General features: G+C 36.4%; 1 protein-coding gene across 2 annotated transcripts; it reads left to right on the top strand.

The window, feature by feature from the left end:
* Positions 1-8,738: 8,738 nt before the first annotated feature.
* ncaph (non-SMC condensin I complex, subunit H) lies at positions 8,739-14,524 on the top strand. 2 transcript variants are annotated; one of them, XM_043238354.1, is made up of 18 exons: positions 8,739-8,866; positions 9,215-9,433; positions 9,527-9,617; positions 9,723-9,812; positions 9,893-10,010; positions 10,181-10,329; positions 10,619-10,808; positions 10,968-11,047; positions 11,281-11,489; positions 11,738-11,883; positions 11,986-12,092; positions 12,218-12,337; positions 12,490-12,597; positions 12,676-12,810; positions 12,917-13,027; positions 13,205-13,275; positions 13,388-13,463; positions 14,060-14,524. In XM_043238354.1, exons 2-18 carry the CDS (start codon positions 9,222-9,224, stop codon positions 14,117-14,119), a joined length of 2,073 nt encoding a protein of 690 aa, XP_043094289.1. In that variant the 5' UTR covers positions 8,739-8,866; positions 9,215-9,221; the 3' UTR covers positions 14,120-14,524. The 2 variants fall into 2 exon arrangements, with proteins under 2 accessions (XP_043094289.1, XP_043094288.1); XM_043238353.1 differs by having other exon boundaries at positions 13,202-13,275.
* Positions 14,525-14,909: the final 385 nt, after the last annotated feature.

Raw genomic sequence — 14,909 nt, 5'->3', positions numbered from 1 at the left:
TTTTGCACTTGAACATGTGCTCATGGTTTCTCTCTCGCTGTGCATTTATTTAAATAAGTTCAATACACTGCATCACATTATTTTGCTGTATTATTTATCTCAAAGCTATCTTCTTGGACATAAAATTATTATTGGCCTCTAGTCAACAGTAACAGTGGCTAAAAATCAGCTCAGAGTAAGGAAGCAACCTTATAAGGAGTTTAAAAGATAGTGGACTGGAAAGGATGAAGCTGTTTTCATTAAGAATCAGAAAAACACTGGTGTAGTACCAACAATAATCCAGCTCTTCTAAACTGTTCATTTGGATGATTATTATACCAGTGAAAAAACAAATAGCGTAACCTATTTGAGTACTTAAGATTTAATTTAAAGGGTTATTGAAGACTGTTTTCTGACTGAAAGTGTGTTCTTTTTTTGTAGGTGTGTTTTGAGTAATTCTGTTCAATAATCTCTTCAAGCAGGTAATTATGTTGTCAAGTTTAAGTCTGTCATTAAAAATTCATTTAAAAACCTTTCACTGTTGGTAGTTGAACTGTTATGAGCAGCTTGTATCTCGGAAGGTTACCGTTTCAAAGTAGCTTCTTCAGCACAGTGTGATGTGGTGACAGTTGAGGTCAGCTCGAGTCTGTCATGGGGAGTCTGCGTACCTGATGACGACAGGCTTGGTGGGAAACACACAGATGAGCGCTGAGAGCAAGCTACGAAGCAGGTGGTCCGGGGTCAGGTAGGCTAGATAAGCAGACCTTCCATAGCTAATGAGGATCTCAGGGCCAAGAAGGGGAGGTTATGCATTAGTAATGAGAAAGCAAAGCTGTTAGTTAATCGAATCTTCTGAAAACGGAAAACATTTGGAATAAGGCGCGAAATTCTGGAAGTATTTGTATATGCAAATGCATATTATTCAAAGAATAATACATTACTTAGACGATCCTGCAGTGAATGGGTGCCACCATTCAAAGTTCAAACAGCTGATAACATCATGTGAATTTCATGTAGATTGCTGTGATGCTTTTATTGTCTGTTTTATGTCTCGTTCTGACAACACTCAATCATTGCAGAGGATCCAATGCTACATTTTCTAAATTATGTATTATTTTATATTATTTATATCATTTTCACAAAAGGCACCTTAGTTTAATAGTAGTTAAGCATTCGTTTCAAATTAACATAAACATATAAATATGCAATATAAATAGGTTTTATAATCAATAGCTGTAACCATGACTACATATTTAGCCTTTTACCTGTAGTTTTAGTGTTATAATTATACATTTTGTCAACTCTATAAAGTAACTTTACAACTTACTTGCACTTACATGGTAAGACGGTTTCTTTAAGTATTCATCTTTCTTTAATAGATCATTTCATCTTGCTGCGAATGTGTTTAAATTCGTAATATTACTGAGTTTTTTTTATCTTTGGTAGTGAAATACAGACTCTCTCAGGAGAAGTGAATCACGCGAATTTCGCGCCTTTGTCAAGGCTTGCGATTGGCTGCTTATTACTGACGTCACACGTTCATGCGCATGCGCCCTGTTAACTCGAGTCGACAAGGTTGACAAAGGCGGATTGTAGTAAGCGCATATCTTAATTTATTTCGGTTGCTTTTAGACATTTTGAAACGAACTCATTCGGCTTGCACTTAAAATCCACATGCAGAGAATGAAGAACACCTTTCGTTCCATATGCTGTTTTTCTTCTATATGTTTGTTTGTGGCGCGTTTACGATGCTGTCACTGCAGTATATGCGGTACAACGCAAACTACACCTGAATAATTCCGCCCATTTTAAAGCGATACTAAACTGCGGTGGAAACGAAAAAAGAAAAATCCATACTTTCTTATTTTCCCTTTCCCCCCAGCTGATTGGGTATAATTAACATGTAATGCCAATCCACTTGTTCACTTAAAACGTGGGTCGCATTCACTGGGTGCCGGTGTAAAGCAGCTAAAGCACACGTATATTGCATGTTTTTATGCACAGCCGTGCTTAAATCATGTTCTTTGATATACTTAACTGAATGTTGTTTATTTGTAAGTTTATGATAAAACGTAGATTTAACCAACACTGAAATGTGCACACATCAACCTGTTGTAAATGTCATCTGAGAATTTTAATGGGCATGTAAATTGTCAAACTGTGCAGAAATTATAACTAAACGAGAAAGATTTATTGCTTTCTGGGGAGATCAAAGATAAAAGAACATATCAGAAGTCTTGAAGATGAAGTTCTTCATCTGTGCATGCACAAAGATAATGTGCTATTATATCTGAATGAAAGATTAAGAGATGACACAGGCTTAACTTTTTTTCATAAAAATGGAACAAAATTAATTAAATCCCAGAATGGCAGCCCACCTTCAAAGTTTTTCAAAAACAGCCAGTAAAACAAAACTGATTAGTATGGCTGCTGTTTACCACAGTTATTTATTTACTAAGACATTTACCAGCTGTCTTAAAAAAATTAAAAAGATAAAATATTCAAGATATCCACTAATATATCATGCTAAAAACACTGTGTTTAAAGAAACTGTTTTTTGTAAACTTTGTGTAGTAACTGTGATGAATTCCATGAGGCTGGAAAACAAAGAGGAAGAGAAACACAAAATTAAACAAGGAATCATAGCAACCAAATATTATCTCTAAAAACAAGTCATAAATGTTTCTGTTTATCTTAAAAGTTCTTGTCTCGTAGGGCTTGATTGACGTCCGCAGTCTTCATTGCAGTGTTTCATTTACATTTATGTTTGTAAAAGATCTAAAACTGAATCATGTTTATTTGGCTTTTCATATCTGTCTGCATTTAAAAGATAGTACTAAAAGCCACGAGAAAGTCCAGATCCACCTTGACATGTTTGCGCATTAATCAATAGACTAAGCAGGACTGGTTTGTTTAGATTTTACTTTGGCGAGCCGATTTTGGTGGATGATGGGATGCGATAAACACTTTCAAAGGCCCCTTCACATGAAGGAGTGGATCGATCGCATCCAAAAACAAGAAACTTGCCTGTTGAAGTGCAGCAGAAAAGTTTTACTAATCAAAGAGAGTTCAAATAAGAATTTCAGGATGGAACATTAGGATGCTGAGGCTGGCTCCGTTGCCTAGGTAATTTTTTGGGAGCTTGTTTTTGGATTTTGTGAGTGCTTGGCAGATAAGGTGGCAGTGTGTCTGTGATTCCCAGAAAGCTTAGTGTGTCTCCTCACAGCGTCCCTGCCATCCATCATTATTCATCTGCTCTTGGCTCCTGTAAAGCGCTTTCTGAGCGATCAGTCAAGGCAGGAGTGACCCCACACCTCTGATTTAGAGCATCCTGCCAGTGAGTCTCTGTAATGCATTCCTTCAGTCTCTAACCCTTACATGCAATTAGTTAGTAGAATTACATAATTGCTCTTACTATGAGGACATTAATTATTAAAATAACCCTAAAATCTAAAGGACATGAGATAATTGTTGTAATGAGGGCCGCAGTGACATAAGAAACTCTGGAAACTGTGTGGTCCTAGCATTTCCTGCATAATTGTGACCAAATGTCCCCACAGGGATAATACAGGGATGGATATATATATATATATATATATATATATATATATATATATATGTGTGTGTGAGTGTGTTTGCAAACATAAGCCAATATCTACATATCTAAAATATATACATACCTTTCAAATATGAATATGCGTAATACATAAAAACAATTATCTGACAGATTATTTCACATCATTTTAATTTCTTTTGAGGTATTTGTTTACTGTACCAGGAAAAATAGTAAAAGACATTTAGTGTGTCGGTGTAAAAGTTGCATTATTTATAAAATCCTCAATACTTTATGGAAAAGAAAAGCTTAACAGTCACATAAAAAGAAAGCCATTCAAAAAGGTTAAAAAGTGAAGGAATTTAATAATGTAATTGCTTGATAATGGACTTTCTTTTGCTGCCATTTTTTACAGAGCACTCTCTGAATAAAACAACATGCAATAGCACAAATGCACACACAGCAGAACATCAAACATCAAACTGCAAGGCAAGGATCAGACTTGGAGGTGCAAAATAATCCAGTCAATAATGTAAACTGCATAATGGAGTAAACATATACCCCCGGTTTCACAAACAAGGCGTAAGCCTACTCCTATACTAAAAAAAAATGAACTCTGAGCTGTTTCAATTGAAAGAAACTTGAACTGAGTTACCTTAAAACATGTAAGTGCTTTGTTTTGTCTCAGGGAGTATACCAGTAATGTTTTTTTAATAAGGCATGTTTATTAAAAATTACTTAAATGCCCTAATTAAACTAAGTCCTAATCCTGGTTTAGGCTAAGCCCTGTGTGTAGAACTAAGCCATAGTGAATCTAATTTGGTGATGATATGTTAATTATTATTTCTGACAACTAATGTATATAAAGTCTGGAAAGACTGTTGTAAGGTGAAAAAAAATAAATAGAGGGCAAAAAAGACGTGGGGACAAAATGCAAAAGAGTGAGCCTTATGGCAGCAGATGAAGTGATTGCATTCATGTGGAGAAAGCTTAAATGTTTTGAATTTGGTTGCAATATTTGCACATTAATAACCGGACCCACATTATGAATCCATAATGAGATAAAGTAGCGAAGGGGAAAGTGAGAATACGAGATTAGGAGAAGTGTGCCTGGGCAGAAAGAAAATATCTTGTAGACCAACCCGGCTTTTTATGCATTGAATAGATAAATGAAAAGAAACAGAAAAGGCTAAGAAATGGAGAGTGCAGATGTGCTCATATCTGCATATGTCATTCCCTTCCAAAAAAGCGCAAACCATCCCATCAACCTACCCCTTCACAGGTCAAGAAGGAAAACATTGTGCAGAGAGATCGTCCCTCAACCTGGATTTCTATTACCTAAAACTGAATGCAATTTCCTTTGAATAAAGAAGAAATGAGAGCTCAAAAAACTTGAATTACTTGCCCACCCAAAACTTACAAAGGCCTACTGAAATAACTGACAATTATGGTGAAGCATTTTTATGATTTTCAAAGGTTTTCTCACAGTCATTCAAAAAACACTATAAAATCTATCAAGAAGTATCTCTCCTATAAAAAATAAAGCTATAAAAGCTATTATACGTCATAATATTAATAATAAAAATAATAAAATACATTTTAATAAAACTATTTTCAGGTTGTTTTTATCAAATGTAGAGAAGGTTTTTAAAACTGTATTATATTAAAAGGGTAAATATTGTATTTATGGATAGTTAAACAGAAATATTGAAAGTTGAATGCAATAGTTATGATGAAAACTATAAATATTGGAGTTTTAAAGCTGTTTTATGATTTTCACAATGAAAAACGTAAAATGACATCCTCTATAATGGTTTGGGTTACTTTAGTGTCTTCACTGGCTTATTTAAGGTTATTAAACTTTACCGAAGTTATGCGCATTTTAGAGCTATGTATATAAGAAGATGTATATTAGAAGGATGTAATATCTTTCATTTGTTTCGATATTTAAAACAGAGCTCATCTTTAGCTCAGCATGGTCTAATAACATCAGGCCAGAGACGGTCAAATTGTCTGATAATAAACGGCCGGTTTGTGCTGGTTGGTGGGACAATGACATTTCTTTCTGTCAGACTCCCCTTAATTAACTCTGCACACAGCAGAAGAACCTTCTGAAATCAAGATGTGACCCTCACCTGAGAGGAAAATCACTGATGAGAAACCTCCAGAGCCTTTGCAATGAATAGGCTGTAAAGTAAAGTCATGCCGATCAAAATTAACAGTCTTAAGACGTTTTCAGATGAGACTATAACGAACGAGAAATAAAAATGGCATTAAACGCTTTACTGAGACAAATAAAGGCCGTCCACCACACATTTTATTGAGGTATATGTATTTATAGCAACAACTGTAGGCTACACTATACTAATTTATTTTCAAGTAATTTCGTCTAGCCTATCCTTCCTATTTTTGAATGTTTTTTTTTTGCTTCCCCAGAATCTCTTTAGGGAAAAAGAGAACTAATAGAGCAGGAAATTACTGTTTAGGAAATTACTGAAGCCAGAAAAAAAGAAACAAGAATATAGTAATTATATATTATGTGATTAATATATGTTTACCATCATATATTAAAGCTGCAACTATACTTAAGCAGAACAGTGTGTCATTGTTTTTAAATAACTGGCAGTGTGCTAAGCAAGGGATATTAAGATATTTACGGCAGGTTAAATTCTGGATAGCTAAATATTTCATTTGATTAAGACTTGAAATTCCAAAATAAATCAAATACCGAACTCAAGGCCATTCCGCTGTCTTTCTAGACTAACTGAAGGCAGTGTCAGAGGAGGACGATGCCGGTTATAACCAATTCTGAAATGTCTTCCATGCTGTTTTCACCTTTAACCAGAGGATGGTGTAAAAAAAAAAAAACCTGCCTGCTATAACTTGGCAGTTCAAGGCCTTCATCTTCTCCTCCTACATGCTGTGACTGCCTTTAAGTTTGTTTCCGTCGCTCTGAAGTGACTACATTTTAGCACCGCGAGAAAGCTTGTTAGCCTTGATTCACGCTGTAACTCTTTTGTGGCCTCATCATCAGTTCCTGCATTAATAGATTAGCAGTGTTTATCCGTAGAGATTTGCTGTGCCGACGTATAATGAATATGTCAATCACAAAGCTGACCGGAGGTCTTCACCAGCTGAAAGGGAAAGACCTTCAGGCTCCTTCTCTCCTCTAGGTTTTCACAGTCCAAATAAAATCAATATGGCTCTTTATCTGCAGGACTGCAGGAGTTGGGTCTCTTTGGCGTGAAGCGTTGTTGCCGCCGAAGTCGATGCTAGCAAGCTCACACTTTGCTTCAGTACACCTCAGTTGATTTTAAGGTTAAAATAAGCTCTTTAGGCCACTATAGCTTACAGGAAAGAGAGTATTATGAGATTTGATGGTTCTGTGCGAAGGAAGGAAGAAGGAAATTGGAAGAAAACAAGAGACAGAGCGATAAAAGGTAAACAAAACTGACGCAAAATAGGAAAGAAAAGTCAAATCAGCATTAATTCACAAAGCAGATATGGTTATGTTTATATATTGTGGTCAGCTGTGTATCTGCAAACTTATTCACAATAAATCCCACCAGCTAGCCTTATTGACATTTAACATGGGTAAATGCCATAGTTAATGATATACATTGGCCATGCGCACACTTGTTCCCTCTCTTGCCTATTTGGTTTTCCCGTTTTGGAGGAGGATATTCTCTTGATGGTTTAACCGAATCCTCCAGCAATCCATTTAGAATACATCACAGTAATCACACTGCAGGTATTTGCCTCTTATCCAGGCAAGTTACCAATACAGACCTCAAGGTGCAATACAGCAGATAAACCTTTTTTATCTACTCTGCTGTTAAATAGATGTAAATTGAGGAGTTTTGCTTTTATCCAGGACTCCAATCCAATAAAGGTTCTTTTTCTTTTTTTTTCCGCATAAAAGTTCTGCTTCATATTTCTCACATTTACACAGCTGTCCTATTAAATGGAATCCTTGTGGTAATTTCTGTAACACCAATAGCCATCTTTGATTTATTGATGATTAAATGCCAAAATTTAATTATATTTTATTTTTATATATTTATATTATATTTTATTATATTATATTTGACAAGATTCAGAATAGAATAGAATAGACTATAGGGTAAGATGGGGTAAGATGCCCCGCGGCAAGATGATTTTGATCAAACTCATAACTTTATGCCATTAAATATCAACATTTTTGAGATTTAGTCAATCGAAACAGCTTTGAGGGTGGAAAAGGCTGGAAAACAGTGATCTATGATTGTATTAGGCTGATTATGAAAGATTTTTTTGTTATTATTACTATTTTAACAAACAAACAAACAATAAATCAGACCCCTGGGTCCCCCACCATAATTGAATAGTCCCAAGTGTTATAGTGTTATTATTTTTAATTGTAATAAAAATATTATTTAAAAAAATAACTATTGTGTTCAATTTGCTTTCGCAGTGTTGCTTATTACGACATATCTTCGATAAAAATGGGCATTAAATATATGAATAGCTAATCGTGCCTGTTTATAGAATGAATTCACCTTTCAAATGTAATCTTTTTGACTTCTTCCCCCATTTTATCCAGCTAATCTAAAGATCAAATACATAAAACGACGTTCGAATATGTAGGTGTATAAAACAAATACATATATACCCATATGTGCATTTCTAAGTTTCATGAAACTTAGTGTTAGGCTACTCTATAAGTAATAATAATGTATTCAGCAAAGTAACTAGAGAAGCTTTAGAACCAGACTGTCAGACTGCAAACATAACGAGTTATTTTTTTTATTTATTTTATTTTGTAGGCGTTGACTCTCCAATTATTCAGTTTAGTCACTAGGAATAATGAACAGAACGTACACACAACTTTACTGCCATCTAGTGGATATCGAGAACCTAACGTCCAAGTTTTACGAGATCTTTAGTCAACACTGATCTTAAATACAATTTCATTACAGAATCGGGTAGCATGCTGCTTTTTCATACTGCGTTTAATACTGAATTTAAATGTTACCCTTTTGAAATAAATAACATTTAGAAAAGGTGCTTTGTTTAATGGTATTACTTTAGCTATATTTTTATAATTTACGTTTAACTTCGAGTGCATTGTAGCTAAATAAAACAAATAAATTAATAAATGCAATCAAATAAAATACGTATTATAATGACCGCGGCTGAAGTATTTTGCGCACAATCTGACGTTTACGTCGGTACGTGTGACATCATTGATGACGCGTGTAACCGTTCGGCGCTAATTTTCAAATGGTTGCCTGAACAGACGGCAAGAGAAAGTTTGGATCGGTTTTATTGTTTAAAATCGTCCGATAATTACAGGTAATTTGAACTCTTTTGTTGTTTGTACTTTATCTGAGGTACGTTTTCCAAGACACCGTTTATAATTTAATCTCGTTCGTTTCCAGAATCGCGCTTGGCGCTAGCTGTTAGCTAACAAGGGATCAAAACACGCTTTACGTAGGAATTCGCTATAGGTTTATAAACGTTCTATAACGTTTATATTGTGGATGTTTGTTCTCTATTCGTTCTTATGTGAAGCAGCTAAATAAAGGTTAACGTTAACTTGCTTGAAGTTGGAGTTTACCAGTTAACTGTACTGTTACGGTACTTGGTAAAAACGCTACATGGTGGTGTATGGATATATAACAAGCTAGTATTGTTCTGTAGTTTCGTTATGAGCGCATTCAGTACCCCGACATCCCGGCCACGACAGTGGTCCTCGCCGGCAATAGGACACAAAGCCGCGCTGTCGGCCACTAGCACACCTCTGCTGGACAACATCAAGGGAAACGATGATGAACAGGAGAGACGTCAAAGACGCAGATCCAGGGTCATCGACCTTCACGGAGTGACTGACTCCTCCATCAACGAGGCCGGTAGCCACAGGTATGTTAAAACCCCCGTGTTCAGCTGCAAAATGAAAACAAGCCAGCACAGTGCACAGACCTGTTTTTATTTATATTTTTCTCTTTACCACAGTACCGCAGGCACACCAGCTGCTGTCCCTAAGCTGTCATCCGCACAGATATCGGAGCATTACTCTACCTGTATCAAGCTTTCCACCGAAAATGTGAGTTGATTAATTATGTATGCTGCACTTCACTGATTTTCTGCTTTGTGTGCATCTGAAATACAACAGCGCTATTACCTGTTGCCATATTTTTTTTTAACACAGAAAATTACCACAAAGAATGCATTTGGCCTGCACCTCATTGATTACATGGCAGACATTCTCAAGCAGAAAGACTCCGAGCTCAACTTCAAGGTAGGAATTCATTGAATTTGTACTGAGCACCAATTTGCATGCATTATCAGAAACAATTTTGCAACCGTTGGTTGGTCTAGGTGGCAGCGGGGACCCTGGATGCCAGCACAAAAATATATGCGGTGAGGGTGGATGCGGTTCACGCTGATGCTTACAGAGTCTTGGGAGGCTTGGGATCTGAGACAAAACCAAAAGAGAGTGAGTGTTTGTTCGAGTCATGGGTCTGCTTGAATATTACGAGAACATAGATAAGATTATTTTTGCTTTTGGAGAGGATTAGGTGGTGGTTGTCTTCCTGGTGGATCGATGAATGGTATACTCTGGCCTAGGATCCCGCATATTATTAATAAATTCTCATCTCATTCCAGGTCAGGATGGTGAGGAGGTGGATGAGGTAGCCGAGGGCGGTAAGGGGGAGCAGGTGGCTGCTAAACAGACTAAGAAAAGACCTCAGAAGAAGACAGTGGAGCAGAACCTCAGTAACATCAATCTCTCTGAATCCGAGATGAAGTGTGAGGTGAATAATATGACTTAAGTTGAGACAAGTCAAATTTATGTGGATGGCAAAAGTAGCAAAAAAAAATCATAGTATTAAAGAGAGAGTTCACCAAAAAATTTACATTTTGTCATTAATTACTCACGCTTATGTCATTCTGAACTCGTGAGACTTTTGTTCATCATCAGAAAATGCAAATTAAGATATTTTTGATTACATCCGAGAGCTGTCAGACTCTACATAGACAGCAATACAACTAAAATGTTCCCAGAATATTGAGTGAAGATCCCAAATGCATTCTTTTGCACAGGTTGACCCCATGTTCCAGCGTATGGCCGCTTCCTTTGACGAGAACAGTACAGCGGGAGTGTTCCTCTCTGTGCTGTTCAGTGAAGACAGTCTCTGTGAGCTGCGTTTCCCTTCCCATATGACCTTGCTGAAGTCACAGTCATCTCCTGTGCAGGTGCCCCATCAGCATGTCCCGGTCTCGCCGTTTATAGGTAAACTGGCTTTGCACATCACACTCAAAGTCACGGGACAGTTTACTCTTGGGTTTACTAAGCAATATTGTATATTCAATGTTTCTGCATGTGTTGCACACTGAGATGTTTGAGATGTACACTGAGATGTTTGACAGAATGAGCTTTTATTTCTTTCAGGTCATTTAAAGACAGTAGAAGACAGACCAATTTGTCCATCTTTGGAAGATTTCTCCTTTACTAGATGGACTCCTGAACAAGTAAGGCCATATTGAATTTTTTTGTGGATGCTTTTCTTTTCTAGAATTCTTTGATGAAAGAGCAGCATTTAAAAAAAGAAATCTTTTGTCACACTATGAACGTCTATACTGTCACTTTTGATCAATTTAATTCATCCTTGCTGAAAAAAATATTAAATTATAATATTTTTGTAATGTACAGTGTGATATAGTGTTCTAAACTGATGTGATTCTCATTCTTATTGTCAATACAGACCACAAACCTCAACCAGCTTCTTGAAAGGATGAAGCAGGGAGAGCACGCTTTTGATGTCAATGCGGACATTGAACCAGATGAGGATGTGGGTCAAGATTTTGGGGATAATTTTGATGCAGATGTAGATGTGGACGAGGGCGGACATGGAGACTGTGAGGAGTTTAAGGAACACCAAGAAGCTTGTTCAAAGAGCCCTCAGAAAGGACGGTTAGTGCTTACAAAATGCATTGAACCAAATGTTTGCTAATTGTTGTTTGGCAATAGACTCTGTTGCACACCCTGTTTACAATAAGTGAATAGTTAATGTTTAATATTGTGCTTGTTCACTTATTTAAACATCAAACCTAAGCTCAACCTTACATCGGCTGCTACATTTCATGTTGAATTTTTGCATTCAAATTTCTCATGTACTGTTTATGCCTATTCACTGTGAGGTGTATTTGTGTTATTAACAGAGGTGTTATTCCTATCGGTGACGTGGATATTGCCACCATGTGTCTGCAGTTGTCTGATCAGCCCAGAGAGTACTCGTACTTCAGTCCCAGGACCATGGCCACCTGGGTCGGACCTGGCTACTGGCTCTTCAAACCTGGACATAAACGTAAGACATAGATCAACGTTAGAGTGTTTAACTACAAAAAATAGAGAGTGGATTTGATCACATTATTTTTTGCCGCCTTTGTGCCTTCTTTATCCTGTTTAGAGGATCACAAACCAGACAAAGAACCTCGGAAACGAGCACCAAAGAATCCTCTCGTAATTGACTTTAAGGGAGATATCAACTTTCATAATTATTTTCGGACAACTAAAGTAAGTTTGCATTTGCTAACTTCCATAATGGACAAAACATTTATAACAGCAATTCATTCAATGTAATTTAATCCCTCTAGCAAAAGTACAAGTAAACAGACTGAAAATGATATGCTTATTTCCAGGCAGCAACCACTATTAGCAAATCTGCTTTGAACACCAGCAACAAGAAAACCACACTTCCAGCAGATTTCCAGTATCCACCCAGTAACCTGTCACAGCTTAGTCTCAAGCCTTCCAACACAGTAAGTTCTTGAATGTTTAATATTCCTGTCTGCCTTTCTGTGTACTCTACAAAATATTGATTGTGGCAAATCTTAAACAACATTAGAAGAATGCTGTATAGGAGGTTAACTGCCAATGTTTTTTTTTTTTTTTTTTTTCTTTCTCACTCTAGCTCATTGCCGAAGGAAAGAAGAGATTATCGGGTGAGCTGGGTGAGGAAATAGGAGAGTATGACTACAACAACGCTAATGACACAGCCAACTTCTGTCCTGGTCTTCAGGTACGTCACACACCACCGTCACATGTCATAGGCAGTCATAATAAATTCTGTTTAACGATCAGTGGTTCCTGTGAGCAGGAAGGGGACAGTGAGGATGCTGAAGGCTTTGGAGGATCTGATGACTCCCAAACAGACCGACCAACCCCTTTCTCTCTGGACACAGATGACATTTCTACATACGGAGAGGACTGTCTCGTCCCTGAGCCTCACAAAGTAAGATGAGAGTAGAGATGTTGGGCTATTTCCTTACGTTATGTTGTTCAGTTATATAAATAATAATAATCAATAATCCATGAATAATCCATTGTATTTGTTCAAGGTCAACATTATTGAGATAAACTATGCCAAGACAGCCAAAAAGATGGACATGAAGAAGCTAAAGACCACTATGTGGGGTCTTCTAACAGAGAGTCCTGAAAAACAAGCAAAGGTTTGTAATTGTAACTTTTTGGGGTTATTGGGGCCTTTATTTGTATTTTTATTTTTTTTTTTTAAGTGTGTTTTAGTTAATTTTACAACTTATTATTTTGGAATGTATTATTATTATTATTATTATATATTTTAAATATTAATATAATATTATTACTTAAATGACCATTTCTAGCAGGTGAACAGTGAGGAAACAGAAGTACCTGGAGAAAAATCATTCAGCCAGTCTGTCAGGAATCTTGTACAAAGGTAGAGTGTTTTTGGTGTTGTTTTTTACTTTGTAATCTTTCCACTGTTCTCCCTCATGGAAGGAATTTTTGTTTTCATGTACTGTACATAAAATTCTTCTTTTTTTCCCTAGGCTTCCCTCAGCCATGGCTACCAATCTCTCAGTACCATTGGCTTTTGTGGCCCTTCTGCACTTGGCTAATGAGAAAGTGGGTACTCTCTGTTACAGGATATAGAATAATAATAAAAAAACGAATATAGATGGAGGTATTTTGTTCATTTAACCCTTGTGCAAGCTTTTGGACATTTTTGTACAAAAACTCTGGACCTTTTGGGCAAAAAAGTCCCCATTAAAACTGCTGTTTTTAATCACAGTGCCATTTAACTGTAAAATGATGCGTTTTTGTTAATAGGCTTCATTCTGCTGATAAGCTTCAACATGCATTTTTTACTATTTCCTTTACCAGATGGTGCAATTTTTCAGGATTGGCCTATAAACCAAATACTCTGTACTTTTAAAGCTTTATTCCTGTTTTCTGCTTCTGTGTATTATAAAGCCAGTTGGATAAATAATGCAGCTATATGTGTGTTTTGTATGGTATGTCCTTAAAAAAAAAAGTGCATGTGTATAATATTTGAGAGGCACCAGCAGTTTTGCTGCCATCTAATGGGGAAAATTGATACTGCACTCAAACAAAAATCTTTTCATTGAATGTTTTGTAGATTACATGAGGAAATTGTATTGTACATATGCGTGATCACCTGAATTACTCCTGAAGTCTAAACACTCTTCTCTCATCAACAGAACCTGGAGCTGCACAAGATTGACGGCATGACCGATATCATCATTAAACAAGGCCACTGAAAACCAAAACAGATCTTTATATAAGTCTTTAGTTGTAGCAAAATGTAAATGCAGCTTCTTATGTACTTTCTCATGTAAAATACCTATGTGCAGCTAAAACAGTATAGTCAAACGGAGGAACGTCAGGATCATGTTAAAAATGTTGTACAGGAAACTACCACAGAAAAGTGAAACGGCTCAAAATAAAAAAAAAAAAAACATGGGTTGCGGTCCATGAATAAAATAATTGCTTTTTAAGATTGAACTGTTTTGATAACTTTTTTTTTTTCTTCACAGTAATAGCAAATGTGAAGTTACTGTTGTCAGTGTCTGTTTTTTAAAAAATGTTTATTTAAATTGTAAAACTTCATTTTATGGCTTGGTTTCTTTTCTGTGTATGTTTTACATCTACTTTTGAAAAATAAAACTTATGAAAGTATTGGATGGTTTTGCATCCGTTTATTGTTTTGTATCTAGTATGATGTCATTTTGGAGTAGTACACCGCTCGACATGAATACATGTAGTGCTCGAAGCATTTAGGCGGTGGAGCCAGTTACATTGCTGGAAGAAAAGAGTTTTGTTTCGTTCATAGGAGTCTAATCGCTTTGCCTTAAAAAAAAGTTGGACTACTTTAAAAAAAACTTTAAAGAAATAACGCTGTAAAAAGTCACATATATGCTTTTTGTTTTTTGACTCACTGGTCTGTCTGGTCTTACAAGAACAATCCTGTCATTATGCAGAAATGTTGATGGCTGGATAAGAGTCCCCGTGCTCTCACCTTACAGGTGTTTATGCGTCACGAGCGCAGCG

The sequence above is a fragment of the Puntigrus tetrazona genome, chromosome 5 (genome assembly GCF_018831695.1).
Source record: "Puntigrus tetrazona isolate hp1 chromosome 5, ASM1883169v1, whole genome shotgun sequence".
In the NCBI taxonomy this organism is placed as follows: domain Eukaryota; kingdom Metazoa; phylum Chordata; class Actinopteri; order Cypriniformes; family Cyprinidae; genus Puntigrus; species Puntigrus tetrazona.
This window is presented reverse-complemented; position numbering and strand designations above follow the sequence as displayed.